The sequence below is a fragment of the Drosophila guanche genome, unplaced genomic scaffold (assembly GCF_900245975.1).
Source record: "Drosophila guanche unplaced genomic scaffold, DGUA_6, whole genome shotgun sequence".
Lineage (NCBI taxonomy): Eukaryota > Metazoa > Arthropoda > Insecta > Diptera > Drosophilidae > Drosophila > Drosophila guanche.
Genome location: NW_022995748.1, coordinates 2,211,497 through 2,226,935, shown reverse-complemented (window position 1 = coordinate 2,226,935; position 15,439 = coordinate 2,211,497). Strand labels below are relative to the sequence as shown.

The 15,439-nt window shown below is 41.4% G+C and overlaps 3 protein-coding genes across 4 annotated transcripts; 1 reads left to right on the top strand and 2 right to left on the bottom strand.

Moving 5' to 3' along the window:
- Positions 1-4,805: 4,805 nt before the first annotated feature.
- On the bottom strand, positions 4,806-6,983 carry LOC117584081. The gene is made up of 2 exons (XM_034272829.1): positions 6,426-6,983; positions 4,806-6,370 (listed from the first exon to the last, which is right to left on the bottom strand). The coding sequence occupies exons 1-2, from the start codon at positions 6,958-6,960 to the stop codon at positions 5,559-5,561; spliced, it is 1,347 nt and encodes a 448-aa protein (XP_034128720.1). The 5' UTR covers positions 6,961-6,983; the 3' UTR covers positions 4,806-5,558.
- Positions 6,984-7,330: 347 nt separating this feature from the next.
- Positions 7,331-13,492, top strand: LOC117584086 (actin-related protein 2/3 complex subunit 2). Its single transcript, XM_034272833.1, has 9 exons — positions 7,331-7,345; positions 7,771-7,857; positions 11,319-11,412; positions 11,480-11,579; positions 11,644-11,830; positions 11,891-12,111; positions 12,681-12,772; positions 12,833-12,942; positions 13,004-13,492. Exons 2-9 carry the CDS (start codon positions 7,784-7,786, stop codon positions 13,029-13,031), a joined length of 906 nt encoding a protein of 301 aa, XP_034128724.1. The 5' UTR covers positions 7,331-7,345; positions 7,771-7,783; the 3' UTR covers positions 13,032-13,492.
- Positions 13,493-13,667: 175 nt separating this feature from the next.
- LOC117584088 (transmembrane inner ear expressed protein) lies at positions 13,668-15,400 on the bottom strand. Of its 2 annotated transcripts, XR_004573826.1 has the most exons (4): positions 14,666-15,384; positions 14,446-14,598; positions 13,979-14,103; positions 13,668-13,906 (listed from the first exon to the last, which is right to left on the bottom strand). XR_004573826.1 is itself a non-coding variant. In XM_034272836.1 (3 exons), exons 1-3 carry the CDS (start codon positions 14,772-14,774, stop codon positions 13,818-13,820), a joined length of 351 nt encoding a protein of 116 aa, XP_034128727.1. In that variant the 5' UTR covers positions 14,775-15,400; the 3' UTR covers positions 13,668-13,817. The 2 variants fall into 2 exon arrangements, 1 of the variants encoding a protein (XP_034128727.1); XM_034272836.1 differs by lacking the exon at positions 13,979-14,103 and having other exon boundaries at positions 14,666-15,400.
- Positions 15,401-15,439: the final 39 nt, after the last annotated feature.

The following is a 15,439-nucleotide window of genomic DNA, read 5'->3' as shown; positions in this document are numbered from 1 at the left end:
CAGATAATTAACACACAACGGGACACAGAAACCTTTTAGTTTTAATGTTAGCAGCAGCAGAAGTAAGCAGCTTGAAAGAGGGATAACTTTGTAACTATTTTCCTGCTCGATTTGGAAGATGAAACATATGCAAAAAGAACAACTTCTAGTATCCACACCGAAATACTTTGAACAGAAGTCCTGCCATGGATTGTTGCTATTCTTCCCTTCACTCTTTTCCCCCTGAATCTGAAATGTCAAATGCTTGGGAACGGACAAGCGGACAGTAAGTAGCTGATTATCCATTGCGCCTGCCACTTCAATTAGCTTTCAATGTGATTTCGAATTAAACTAAATTGTTTATTTTAAAGCAGCCAGTATAATTACATTTTATTTGGCATTAATCGCTCGCTGCCTGCCTGCCAGCCTGCCTGCCTGTATGTATCTTTCCTTTGCTTACATATATTGTGAAAAACTTGGCACAAACCGAAGCCCCGCAATGTGCAGTGCATGACGCAAGTGACACGACGACGACACCCGAAAGTCCGAGACATGCCCGTATGTGCGGGGGATCTCCTCTCAATTTTGTTTGCCAACCAATTGAAAATTGTTTCGGTTAACGTTTGGATTGCATTCATTTGAAGTCATTTTAATTACTTGCAAATTAATGGCGCATATTGTACGCTCTCTCCCTCCGCCCCGTCAAAGTCCCCGCTGATCGTAGAAGCTTAAACAAAACCAACTCATAATTATGCGAATGTGGCTCATAAATATTTCAGGCTGCCAGGGAGGAGGGCCGTTGGCCGTTGGCCGTTGGCTGTTTGTCGTGTGCTCACGAGGGAACTTTGCCGTGAGCAGACGCTAAACATAGATGCCCGAATAAACAAAGTCGAAAACGATGCCCGAGTGTACTACCTTTTAAAAGCTTCGTTCCTTTTCAAGGGTAAACATTATGGGAAAGCAGCAGCTTTGTGGGTGATAAATGTTGATAAAAGCAAGGGGAAAAATATAATATAATATAAATATAGCTGATTAATATTGTCTTTAATGCGTTGTACTCCAAAAAACCCATGTCCGAATGCCACAAAATGCAGCACACAGTTTCAATACGAAGTGAGCCAGGGGCAGGCATCAGTTGGATGCCCAAAAAGTTGGCAGCAAATTCTCGCGCCGTTTTTCAAGTACCTTTTTTCCCTGCATCGATGCCCCCCGTTCTGCTGAGTTTGCTTGCTTTTCGGTGAAGTGCTCGCACTCGATTGGGCATTGCCCAAGTGTATCTCTATGTATCAGCTGCCCATTTCATTATAAAATATGCAATAATAATATTCGACGCCAAGTGCCACACAGCACTCTCGGAGGTTTCCTTCGAAGGACAAGTGCGAGAAAGGAAGGAACTAATAAGCTTTCTGGAAAAATGGATAAAAGTGTATAGAAATTAATGGAAAATATTTAAACTTGTTACGTTTTGTATTCCATAACAACACATCCATGTAGCTCCACTTTTATACCCGGTATTTGATTATTTATTGAAATTTGAGGAGATTCTCTGGTTTATCCTTAAAGATTCCTTGATCGGTGCATGGCTCCCCTGGGCTTTAAATATAAACAATAATTCGGAGTATGTCCAGTTCACTGGCCGTTCCGTCTCCGCGAAACTTTTGCCACAAAACATTGTACAATATTTGTTTTCTTTATTGTCTGCATGGATTTGATTAATTTATTTTTCTCTTGTGCATATCCATTTTGCCTTGTTATCCATTTTCTTTTAGCGCCTTTGTCAGAGCACTTGAGATGCTTTTTTATATCAGCCAGACAGCGGCTAGCTATAGATTTATGTACTCTCCTCTCAATTCAGTATTGTGTTTTCCGTGTCGAAAATGTCGAACATGTCGAAAGCAGTTGGCCATTAAATGGACAGTTGGCCATTAAATGGCCCCCGTGCTTGCTCTCTGCTCATCGTATTTCATTTTGCTCAGCTTACATTCAATTTGCTCTCGGACATTTGGCCGAGAAGTCGCTTGAGCCAAAACATTTGGTTTCACTTTGCGCATAATTAACTTTTCTTTCACTTGGCCGCCCTACAATCAAATGCGGAAAATAAGCAAAAATTCTGTGTACATTTTGCAATGCTTCAATTGAATATTTCGGCTGTTATTTTGAATGGCTGCGATAATTATGCATAAATCTCGTTTGTAATGTGCGCGCGGGGTGGGACACATTCCGAGTTGTGTAATTTATGTATTTTAAAAATGTATATTTGCTTGCTTGGATGAATTCAATGTTGATTGCAGGGGGAATCACAATGTTTCATGGCCTAATGGCAATTGCGTATGATGTGAGGAATTTAGAATGCTAATCCGGAAATTCATTTGAGGGATTGCACCTTATCATGCTTGTGGCGGTGCCAAATTGTGGCAACTAAAATTGTATCCACAGAAAATATCACCAAAAAATGGAGTCAAGAGTAGCAAAAGTTCTGCCCTTACTTTGGGAGAATCAATATTTAAAGTTTATTTTTGTGTCCAGCAGAGAGGCGTTGGATTTCTTGCTCTTGAAACGTTGCCAAGCGTGCTCGGACAATGGACCATAGACTGCCAGCAGACGTCGACTTTTCATTGAAATTGGAAGATTCCGTTTCCAAATCGTAAAACTAATGCAAGCAGATCGAAAAATAATACATAAATATGTCATGTACACACATATATGTAAATATGCTTTCATTTTCTTGCTTCTTTTGTTGACAGCAGTCTGGTGCGGCTGATGATTATGCCTGCCGCTGCTAGTTCCCAGTAGGATGGAACCTGCCCCGCCCCAGTGGCATGTTTGTGTGTGGCTAATTGTGAGCCAAGTGCACTCCTTTTAGTTACTTAAATGTAATTGCACACAAGTGCAATTAAGCAGCTTGACACACGCGGCGCAGAGGGGCCAGGGCATGCCCAACAGTGCTGTCCGCTTGGCTTTTATTGACTCACTTTATAAGTGCAAAAACTATGCAAAAATGTGAGGTATTCTTCGGGTATGATTGGACTTCCAATGGGACTCAAAAGGAGCTGAACCCCCACTAAATTCGAGGGCACCACTGTTCCCCAGCCACGCCTCAGACATCAGCGCCCAAGACGCCTTGGCCGCTCCTGCACTTTATCTTCATTCATTTCGAGGCAGATTCGCCTTCAAGTCGTAAATTTTAAATGCTTTTGTGGGTCATTGCTGCCAAAAGGGGAGGGAACAGCGTAAAAGCGCCAAGAAAATAAACGAAACGAAAAGAGAAAAGCGAAAAGCGAAAAGCGAAAGGACACTGCTTGTAAGACGAAACTTTGATCTGAACTTTTGGCAAGCGAGTCTTTTGAACTGCATTCTCCCTTTAGAATGGAAATTTATGCGCACGACTGCGTCGGTCAGCGACGGAGATGGCGGCGCCAAAGTTCAAAGCTCTGGCCGTAGGTTGAGCGAAAAGAAGACGAATTTGGGACCCACACGTGGCACTGCCAGAGCCACTTAGTGGCCTACTCTCCCTGCTGCATGATTGACTTTTGGCCATGGCTGTTGCTGCCTGCTGCCCCTTTCTGCATTCAATTTTATTGCAAATTGCTTGCAACAGTGTTTGAGGCGTTGTAGCTTGCACATGCAGAACATGTCGCAACGTTCGAGGCACTACACAAAAAATGCTGCTGCAGTGCAGTCTGGCACCATAGCCTATCGGAAAGGATATGGACACGCACACAAGGAAGCAATCAGCAGGAGCGCAGGGTGCAAAGCGGAAAAGTGAAAAAGTGTTTGCCCATCGCGTTGTACGAATATGTGTGGGAAATGTGTTATGCGAGGGCTGCCAATAAAGTTGCTCTGCGGTAATGAGGCTTCAACTGAGGCAGCTGCCACTTATATATGCTCCTGCCTGATGGCCACGAAGAGAGAAGGAGAAGGCGAAGGAGAAGCGTGGATTGCTTTCGATCTATCGAGTTCGTGGAGTTCATTCATAACTAAATTATAATTCATGCCTTCCAGCAATTCCTTTACCATTTATCATAATTAAGAGCAATCTATCAAGTGCATTGCTCTTCCCATTCAACGTGAATGGGTTGTGCAGACGACTTTTCAGCCCTCGCAGCAGACACACAGCCAAGACAGCCATGTAAATATGCAAATGCATATTTATATATTTGCATATGCCAAAAAACAATGCAGACACAGCAACACTCTGACAGACAGAGCCGCACACACGCAAATTTACAGACAACTCGAAGCGCTCCTCCAAAGGCAAGGCGGCGAACCGAATGTTGTTTGGATTTATTGTTATGCGAATCTAGCCTCTAAATATATTTGTGTACGTGTATTGCATTTGTGTGTACGTTGGCACTGCCGCGGCAATGCTTTACAATTAATTTGGCACACACGACGTATGCGGAATATTATTTGGTGCATCGTCTGTAGCGTCTCTGCAATCGAGTAAATCCGTGGCAATTGGCAATTATACAATTTTCTTCATACACAATTGCCACTGCAAGTGGAAAATAGACCAAGGGGAGTGCTGTGTGCTGCAGAATGGGGCCCAAGGAGCGGTGGCTGTCCTGCCGCACGTTTCCGCCGTTGACACGTCCACGGTGATTGATGGTTTGACCTCCTGCAATGATGCTACAAAGTGGCAGCTCTATAAATGTTTCAGGCCATAGAAGGCTTGACACATGTGCAAGAAGCAGTAGCAGTTGAGTGGCGTGGAAATGGATCGGGTTGCAGGTTTGAACTCTAAATGTTTCAGTGGCATTTATCAATATCGTTGACAATTTCTGTAAAACCAGTCTGCCAGTGCACTTACCAAGTTCCCACTTGAAAGTTCCCACATCAGGAATCTCTTATTTCCTGCCAAGCATGTGGAAAAGACGCACAAAAATGTGAAAGAACAAAGAGAAGGAAGTTCCAGCAGGTGTCACAACATTGGCGCACTTTTTTCATGTATCAAGCGACTCATCGCATTCCATTAACACCATAGAAACACACACACAAAATCCCGAAATATTATAACTTCAAACGATTGGCCGGTTCGTTTATTTATACAAAATTAGTTTATGGTGTGGAGGGTGGAGGGGAACAGCACAAAATCATTTGCAGACACTTAAAAAGCGGTTTTGTGCGGCTGCTGCTCTGGTCGGGTCTGGTCTGGCCTGGCCTGGCCCCCGTTTATTATTTCAATAATTCTTAATGTTTTCGGCTGCTCTTTGACGCACAAGGAGGAGAACATCACAGCGCAGAGCAGAGCAGAGCAGAGCGGACCGACCAGCCAACAACTGCAGCGTGCGAATAGAGCGTGGAAACTAAACGAATTCAAATCATTGCATGCCCAGCGATTTGTTTAAGCATTTCTTGAGTGTCTGCTGTTCGTGTGCGTGCGTGTTATTAATTGCAATTAATGTTCGGGCGTGGGTGCTATTGTTTTTCCGTGCGTAACGTTTCGTTTGAAAGTGTAAGCGCCCTCTGGCGGATATCGACGCAAGCAGCTGGTATTCGATAACAAAATTCAAAATTCCAACAATAAATCGATAATTCATTTCTTATTTATACTTATGTATTTACCCATCCGAACTCTCTTAACAATTAAAAACTTGATATGGAGTGAGATCTTCGATCACCTCTCCCTCCAGTGCCTTGATCTGGCAGTGATGCACGAAATGTCCTATCTTTCGCATCGCACTCGACCGTTGATCTGGGCTGAGTCCGTCCAGCAGCATCTGAGCCTTGTCCAACAGGCTTCTAATGGCGGGTGGTTGTTGCTGCTCGTGTTGCAGCTGCGTCTGTAGCTCCCGTGACTGCTGCAGGACAGTCTCCATGTTGGCTATAACATGATCGAGCAGCTTATCCGATGTGGCGGCGGTCGTCTCATCCTCTGATATGCCGGCCACGTTCCGCACAGCGCTACTCTCGCTGCGCAGATCAAAGCTCTCATTGTATGGTAAGAGCTCAACGCTGACATCTTGCGCCAGCTGCTGCGAGGGAGCTGCTGTCTGGGTGAGAATGAAATCGTAGGCGGTGGTTTGCTCCGGTTCCGGGGCGAACTCAATATCTTCCGGTTCATCGTAGCACAGCTCCAGATCGTTATCTTGCTCGTCATTATCTGTGCTATAGGGATAATCGGCGCCCCATATCTGTTCGCCATTTACAATGCTGACGTTAGTAGGCTGCTTGACGGTACTGCCGGTCTGATTGCTCGCCTTGGGTGGGCGCCCTCGTTTCTTGATGTTCTCTATGACCAAAGGAACTCCCTTTCGAAAATGCTTGTCCAAGAAGAGCAAATCATTGAAATACTTCCAGGTACTGGGTGTCGAGCTATTAATCTGCTGGTTGCGGTACTCTCGCGCAAATCGCTCGCGCAACTTCTTCCAACGGTTGAAGCAGAGCACCTCTATAAATGGGTTATATTAGTACCCAAGGACATCTCCACCCATCCAGCCACTTACCCGACACATTCAAGCTCTCTGATATTTCCCGCCAAGCTTCGTTTTTGGCAGACAGGTTTTTGGAAATGCGTATCTGGTCCTTGTCATACAGAACTGGATGCATTTTGACCAGCTCAATCAGCTCGTTCAGCATATCACCCTTGCAGTCGTCCTCCTCGTCGTTAGGATTTTTCTCGTGTTCCGCATACAATCTGTTGCGCCTTCTCCTCACTTTGGGTTCAAATTTGATACCCTCTAGACTATCGTGCCTGACCTGGCCGTGCTTGTAGTGGTCCTTGAGGAACAACAGGTGCGGAAACATGTCCCAGTACGTAGGTACGTCAGGGTTTTCCTGGAAGCGACGAAACTCCTTGCCGAAGCGGTCCCTAATACTCTTCCATCGTGTGATGCAGGCTCTTTCCGAGGCACCAATTTTCTGGGATATGGACTTCCATGCTGCGTCTTTTAGCGCTGCATTCTTCACGCTGCGTGCACTGTCCTTATCGTACAGGATGGGGCAGCTCTTTATTAGTTTGATAAGTTCGCTTTCATCCATTTGCGGTAAATAATAATATAAGAATACTAGTGTTGGGCAGTGAATAAATCTAGTTCCATGAAATATACCGAAATATACCGTTTCGATTTTTAAATATACCGTCAAAATACCGAGGAAAAATATGAACCAGCCTAACTCAGATGTGCTAGCTTAGTATTGGGCTTTACTCTTTAATTGACTTTTTCATTAATTAATAAACTCTTGATTGTGTGGACAAAATTTGCATATTTTAGCTGATCGTTTTATATATGGTATATTTTGAACATGAAAAACTATATTTCAGTATATTTTCGAGGCCCTGACGGTATATTTGATCGATAAATCCGCGGTCACACTAAATAAGACTTACTCCCACGACGTTTTCTTAAATTATTTTTAATACAAGGTAGTAAAGCTCAACACCCATTCTATAAACGAGTAAATAGTACAACGAAACTCTTAAACCATTTCACGGGGTAGCAGAGTAAGAGCGAAGCGTTTTTTCCACTTTGAGAGTGCTGCGATTGTGTGTGCGTGTGTTGGAATTTAATAGTGTGCGTGTGTGTGTGACAAGACCAAAAAAGCCGACATCAGCGCCCATTTTTTGTTGTTGATTCATTTAATACGCTGCGCGCACACACGTATACTGCTCACAGTTGGCGTTGGTGAGTTGGAGCAGCTCCCCATACACAGCGCCACTGGCAAAGAAACAGTTACCGCACGAAGAACCACCGCAATCGCAGCTCGAGAGCGGCGAAAGACGTCGACGCCATACCATTTGTCATCGCTTTGCATTTGAGCAACCTAATTCTGCAAATATATCGTCTATAGGCAGCCGCTCATCATGATCTTGCTGGAAATCAATAATCGGATTATAGAGGAGACACTCCTGGTCAAATACCGCAACGCCCAGGCCGGGTGAGTGTTCCATATAACTGTAACGCAGTAATGTGACCTTATTGCTCCACCATTTTGGTTTATCTATCTATATATGTGCTTACACTACTCCTGCACTCCCTACCGCGTGTTATCAGCACCGATTTCTTTATCAGTCCGTACATATTCTATTCTCTCTTTCCCTGAAGTAAAGTTTCGGGTGTTGCTCGAATGCTGAACACTCATCCACTCGTCAAGCTACCTCTCTCTCTCTCTCCTACATGCACAATCCAACGTTCTTACGTGCCATAGCCCGATCCCCTCTCACTCTCGGTATCCGGGCAACGCATTTGTTAATTCATTACAGCTCATTTATCGCATCATTTGTGCATCATATGCGGCAATGCCTTGACCCCGCTAAACCTGACTCATCGCTGCTATCAAAACAAAATAAAACGATTCTAGTTTAAAAGTCGTTTGAAAACTCAATAATAATAAATGAGACCTGTTTAAGGCCGTAAAATTTGGTAGAGCTTATCAGGTCGAATTAGATCCGTCCACCTGTAATTTCTAGAATCAATCAAGCTCAATCACATACTGCATTGTACATGCTCACAGCATGGGATCTGAACAGACTTTTGCAGACTATTATAGAGTTTACCCCGATTTTATAGTGTTAAAATGTTCCTGGAGCCAAAGTGGCATATTTATGAACAAAACCTCCGATTTGTGTCTCAAATACTCCAATAAAAACACGATAGACGAACGGCATCCTGAATAATCCATTATATTATATCAGACGACTTGTGTTCGTGTACAATATATTTTTACTCTTATACAGTACTGTTTTCCTGGAGCAAAAGTGGCATATTTATATGAAAACCTTCAGATTTGTGTCTCAAATACTCCAAAATTAACACGATAGACGAACGGCATCCTGAACAACACCTCATGTTATAACAGACGACTTGTGTTCTTGTACAGTAGATTTTTACTCTTATACAGTATTGTTTTCCTGGAGCAAAAGTGGCATATTTATATGAAACCCTTCAGATTTTTGTCTCAAATACTCCAAAATTAACACGATAGTCGAACGGCATCCTGAATAATCCATTATATTATAACAGACGACTTGTGTTCGTATACAATGGATTTTTACTCTTATACAGTATTGTTTTCCTGGAGCAAAAGTGGCATATTTATATGAAACCCTTCAGATTTTTGTCTCAAATACTCCAAAATTAACACGATAGTCGAACGGCATCCTGAATAATCCATTATATTATAACAGACGACTTGTGTTCGTATACAATGGATTTTTACTCTTATACAGTATTGTTTTCCTGGAGCAAAAGTGGCATATTTATATGAAACCCTTCAGATTTTTGTCTTAAATACTCCAAAATTAACACGATAGACGAACGGCATCCTGAACAACACCTCATGTTATAACAGACGACTTGTGTTCGTGTACAATAGATTTTTACTCTTATACATATTGTTTTCCTGGAGCAAAAGTGTCATTTTTATATGAAAACCTTCATAATTGTGTCTCAAATACTCCAATAATAACACGATAGACGAACGGCATCCTGAATAATCCATTATATTATAACAGACGACTTGTGTTCGTATACAATGGATTTTTACTCTTATACAGTATTGTTTTCCTGGAGCAAAAGTGGCATATTTATATGAAACCCTTCAGATTTGTGTCTCAAATACTCCGATAATAACACGATAGACGAACGGCATCCTGAATAATACCTCATATTATATCAGACGACTTGTGTTCGTGTACAAAAGATTTTATGCTCTTATACAGTATTGTTTTCCTGGAGCAAAAGTGGCATATTTATATGAAAACTTTCAGATTTGTGTCTCAAATACTCCAAAATTAACACGATAGACGAACGGCATCCTGAACAACACCTCATGTTATAACAGACGACTTGTGTTCGTGTACAATCGATTTTTACTCTTATACAGTATTGTTTTTCTGGAGCAAAAGTGGCATTTTTATATGAAAACCTTCATAATTGTGTCTCAAATACTCCAAAATTAACACGATAGACGAACGGCATCCTGAATAATCCATTATATTATAACAGACGACTTGTGTTCGTGTACAATAGATTTTTACTCTTATACATATTGTTTTCCTGGAGCAAAAGTGTCATTTTTATATGAAAACCTTCATAATTGTGTCTCAAATACTCCAATAATAACACGATAGACGAACGGCATCCTGAATAATCCATTATATTATAACAGACGACTTGTGTTCGTGTACAATAGATTTTTACTCTTATACATATTGTTTCCCTGGAGCAAAAGTGGCATTTTTATATGAAACCCTTCAGATTTGTGTCTCAAATACTCCAATAATAACACGATAGACGAACGGCATTCTGAATAATACCTCATATTATATCAGACGACTTGTGTTCGTGTACAAAAGATTTTATGCTCTTATACAGTATTGTTTTCCTGGAGCAAAAGTGGCATATTTATATGAAACCCTTCAGATTTGTGTCTCAAATACTCCGATAATAACACGATAGACGAACGGCATCCTGAATAATCCATTATATTATAACAGACGACTTGTGTTCGTGTACAATAGATTTTTACTCTTATACATATTGTTTCCCTGGAGCAAAAGTGGCATTTTTATATGAAACCCTTCAGATTTGTGTCTCAAATACTCCAATAATAACACGATAGACGAACGGCATCCTGAATAATACCTCATATTATATCAGACGACTTGTGTTCGTGTACAAAAGATTTTATGCTCTTATACAGTACTGTTTTCCTGGAGCAAAAGTGGCATTTTTATATGAATACCTTCATAATTGTGTCTCAAATACTCCAATAATAACACGATAGACGAACGGCATCCTGAATAATCCATTATATTATAACAGACGACTTGTGTTCGTGTACAATAGATTTTTACTCTTATACAGTATTGTTTTTCTGGAGCAAAAGTGGCATATTTATATGAAACCCTTCAGATTTGTGTCTCAAATACTCCAAAATTAACACGATAGTCGAACGGCATCCTGAATAATCCATTATATTATAACAGACGACTTGTGTTCGTATACAATGGATTTTTACTCTTATACAGTATTGTTTTCCTGGAGCAAAAGTGGCATATTTATATGAAACCCTTCAGATTTGTGTCTCAAATACTCCGATAATAACACGATAGACGAACGGCATCCTGAATAATCCATTATATTATAACAGACGACTTGTGTTCGTGTACAGTAGATTTTAGGGTGTTAAACAATATCGGTTTCCTGGAGCTTAGGTTTTATATTACTACTTTCTATCTTGTTATGTTTGAAACAAATACGGATTGATGGAAAACAATTTATATACATATATACATACATATTTATGCATGTGCGTAACTATTGTTTTTGCTGATAATGGACTGCGGTACTATTACTAATCTACCTGAATGTTATCTTTGAAATTCTACTTTGCAGACTGAAGCCAGAATCGATAGACATACGAATAGCAGACTTCGATGGCGTACTCTACCACATTTCGAATGTGAATAACGATAAAACAAAAGTGAGGGTAAGTATTCCTAGTCATTCGGCTGAGAGAAATCTCTACTGATCGCTGTTTTCATCCACTAAAATAGATCAGCATATCGCTAAAGTTCTACAAACAGCTTCAAGAGCATGGGGCTGATGAGCTGCTGAAGCGTGAATATGGCAGTCTGCTAACTGACACAGAAGAAGGTTTGTGCACGCAACCGAGCTGAAGTTCTTTGTTACTATGGAATTAATTGGTTTGCGTTTTTAGGCTACAATGTTTCTGTACTTATAAATCTGGAGGAAATCCCCGACGACTGGGAGCAAATTGCAAAGAGAATTGGACTGCTGAAGCGCAACTGTTTTGCCTCTGTCTTTGAAAAGTATTTCGACTTCCAGGAGCAAGGAGAAGAGGGACAAAAGCGTGCCGTAATTAACTACCGCAACGATGAGACTTTGTAAGAAGCATTCGATGCCCAAATAAGGTTGACCAATGACCAACTACATTTCATCCATAGGTACGTCGAGGCCAAGGCAGATCGGGTCACCGTTGTTTTCAGCACTATCTTCCGGGATGAGGACGACGTAATAATTGGCAAAGTATTTATGCAGGAATTGAGAGAAGGGCGACGTGCTTCCCACACAGCCCCACAAGTGCTCTTCACGCACCGAGAACCGCCACTGGAATTGGCCAACACGGATGCCAGAGTGGGTGACAACATTGGCTATGTCACATTTGGTAGGTTGAGCTCAGGCGGCCTTATTTTTTCGTTTAAGTTATTTTTAGAATTATTTTGTCGAGTAGTGGGATTTGTTGTTGTCTTGTGGCCTTTCGCTGCCAATAGCAGTATCAATTTCCTTGTAGCAGATATGTAACTTATTTGTATTACTCCCACATCAATTTGTGGAGTCAAAGTGGCATATTTCTAAACAAACCTTCAGATTTGTGTCTCAAATACTCCGATAATAACACGATAGACGAACGGCATCCTGAATAATCCATTATATTATAACAGACGACTTGTGTTCGTGTACAATAGATTTTATGCTCTTATACAGTATTGTTTTTCTGGAGCAAAAGTGGCATATTTATATGAAAACCTTCATATTTGTGTCTCAAATACTCCGATAATAACACGATAGACGAACGGCATCCTGAATAATACCTCATATTATATCAGACGACTTGTGTTCGTGTACATTTGAACTTTAATTGTTATACTGTGTCTTTGCAAAATATATCTAATATCTGAAGAACTATTTGAATTCCGAATAATATACCATTGCCCTTGTATTTTTATTTCACAGTGCTCTTCCCTCGGCATACCAACAAAGAAACGAGGGACAATACCATCAATCTAATACATATGTTCAGAGATTATTTGCATTACCACATCAAGGTGCGTATGATCCGAGTTTGCTAGAAGTTACCAGGTACTGACCGTTTTATTTTTCAATAGTGTTCAAAGGCCTACATTCATTCCCGCATGCGTGCAAAAACCTCGGATTTCCTCAAGGTGCTAAATCGTGCAAGGCCTGAGCCCAAGAATATTGAGAAGAAAACCATAACGTGAGTGGCAACAGGTCCGAGATCTGCTGGGGCTGTACTAATTTCAACGTTTCTTTTGCAGGGGGAGAACATTTAAACGTATGGAATGATGCGTGCAGTATGTTTAGTTGTTTTTATATACATAAATATAAAAAAATAATAATTGTCTATTCAAATGCAAGAAGTGAATGCAACGCGTTGCTTTGCAGCAGAGACAAATATGTAGAGAAAAGAAAGTATTCCAAACTGAAAGTTAAGGCTAAATGTAAGCTCAGCAAAATAATGAACAAAGAATTAATAGTTATTCGTAAATAATTGATAAACTTGTGAGTGTTTTGTGTCGAGCCAATGTCAGTGTCAGCCTCGGCAAATTTGTTACAGTCATTAGCCAGGTCGAAGCAAATTTTAAACTAACAAATGAACTAAACTTAAGTGCAGAAACGCAATGAAAATATCATGTCATAACAGATCAAACGAGTGCGTTGCGATATTCCAACAACTTGTTAAATAGTCTCAATTGCGGGAAACACTTTCCCCAACAGGAAGAGAAGCCCTAAATAGCCAACTCTATGTATGTATTTATGTGTAGAAAACGCATTTAAAACATAATCCTGCAAGCAAACAAATTATTAACGATCCTTTGATACCACAAAAAAAGAAGAAAGCAAACAGAATTAATAAAACCAGCAGTCCAAATTGCAATTAATATAACTTTTCTTTTATTGTTTGCATAGTCGTATAACAGGATGAGGAGACGTGTGATTAATGTTCTTCAATATGAAAATTCCCTGCTTGTCTAGTTTGTAAGCTTTTATCTTGCTAGAGTTATATAGTATAGGATACCAACACACTTGACTTCACATCATATCATATAGAGTTTAGTAACAGTTCCGTATCTAGATCTTAAACTTAACATTTTGCTTCTCGTTCATGCTCTCCACGCTCGCCTGGAGGTTCAGTAAATCGCTTTGAATTCGAACACAAACTGCAATGGGAAGCAAGAGACATATTGCTGATGGCATTAGTTAAACGAGTTGTGGTTGGATGTGCTACTTACATTGGCAGTGTTCTTTGGGATACAGAGGCTAGTTCTTGGGTACTTCCAATAGTTTGTACAGTGTGCTAGTGAATTTACAAGCCCTTAGGGATCATCGTACTGTTCCAGTTTGATGTAAGCAAGTGCTGTGATAGAGAAGTGGCAGCGAGATAGAGGAGACAGAGTGAGTATAAAGTATAACATGCTCGTAACTAGCGTGCAAGCAGGTCCAGCTCAAGGAATCGTTTATCATTTTAATTCTTTTCTATATACAAATACAAATGCGTGAGTTCGTGTGGGAGGGCGAAAATGTGGCTGAGGCAGAGACCAGAACAGACACAGCAAAAGGGCTTGGCCGCATAAGGGTGACAACAAAACTGGGACAGTTGGTACACAAAACTTCTACGCTATGTATATGGATGTGTATATACAAGTGGAGTGTGTGTATTTAGAGCAGATTTAGGTTTAGAGTAGCGAGGACTCCTCACCCTTCTGTAGGTCCATATCGTCCATTTCCGAGTTCTTAATTTGCTGCAGCTTCTCGCGAAACTTTTTTGTGATTTGCTTGCGCTGATAGTCCGCCTCGATCTCCTGTTTGGTGCGCGGTATGCGGAATCGTATGCAACAGCAGACCATAATCACTGAGAGAGATAAAGATACGACAATATGCTCAACCTTTTAGTGGCAAGCACGGCATTGTTCACTCACTGATTCCCATAAGTATGCCCAGGACAGCGGCTATTATGTGCCAAACACGAAACCCCCCAATGGTCACGGTCTCCAGCCAAACGTCACGGAAGTCTGTATTGTCATCCATTTTTTGGATGATTTATGAACTGCTGCAGGCTCGAATCCTACGCCCGAATACGTCTGGCTGCTTTGCCTATCCAGTGCAGACTGCTGTCCATGGACAGAGCTAGACGAGCTGGATCCCTGGAATCCACGCAAGGTATTCAAATAAGTGGAACGGGAGTGGGATACTCACCCTGTATGGGGCAAAATGGCAAACTTGTAAAAAAACAAACAAAGAAATAGAATAACCTCCCCTTGACACCGCCCCAAATGTAATGCTAGATATTTCACTAGCAGGTCCTCCCTTTGTGGATGTGGCTGTGCCTGTGAATATGGATATGAAAGCGAAAATGACAACAAACTCGACTCTAGACCAAGAAACTGGGTGCGGCTCCGCGTGCCTCAACAGCACGACACAGTAAAGTAATTTTTGCTCTGGTGCCACAAGCTGGTGCTAGGCAAAGCGAAGAAAACATGCATATGTACATATATATGGTTAGTTAGGCGGCCACCTGCTGGTCACACCCAATTTGATGGGATCCTTGGACGATGGGTTGGTATCTTCGGGGGTATGGGCGGGATCCGGAGACGCCAGAATTTAGTCTAATGACTGTGACATTTAGCGGTTGGCGTGCTTCGGTAGGGCGCTTGGAATTATGTGTGTGATTGCAATTACTAGAATTGCGTTAA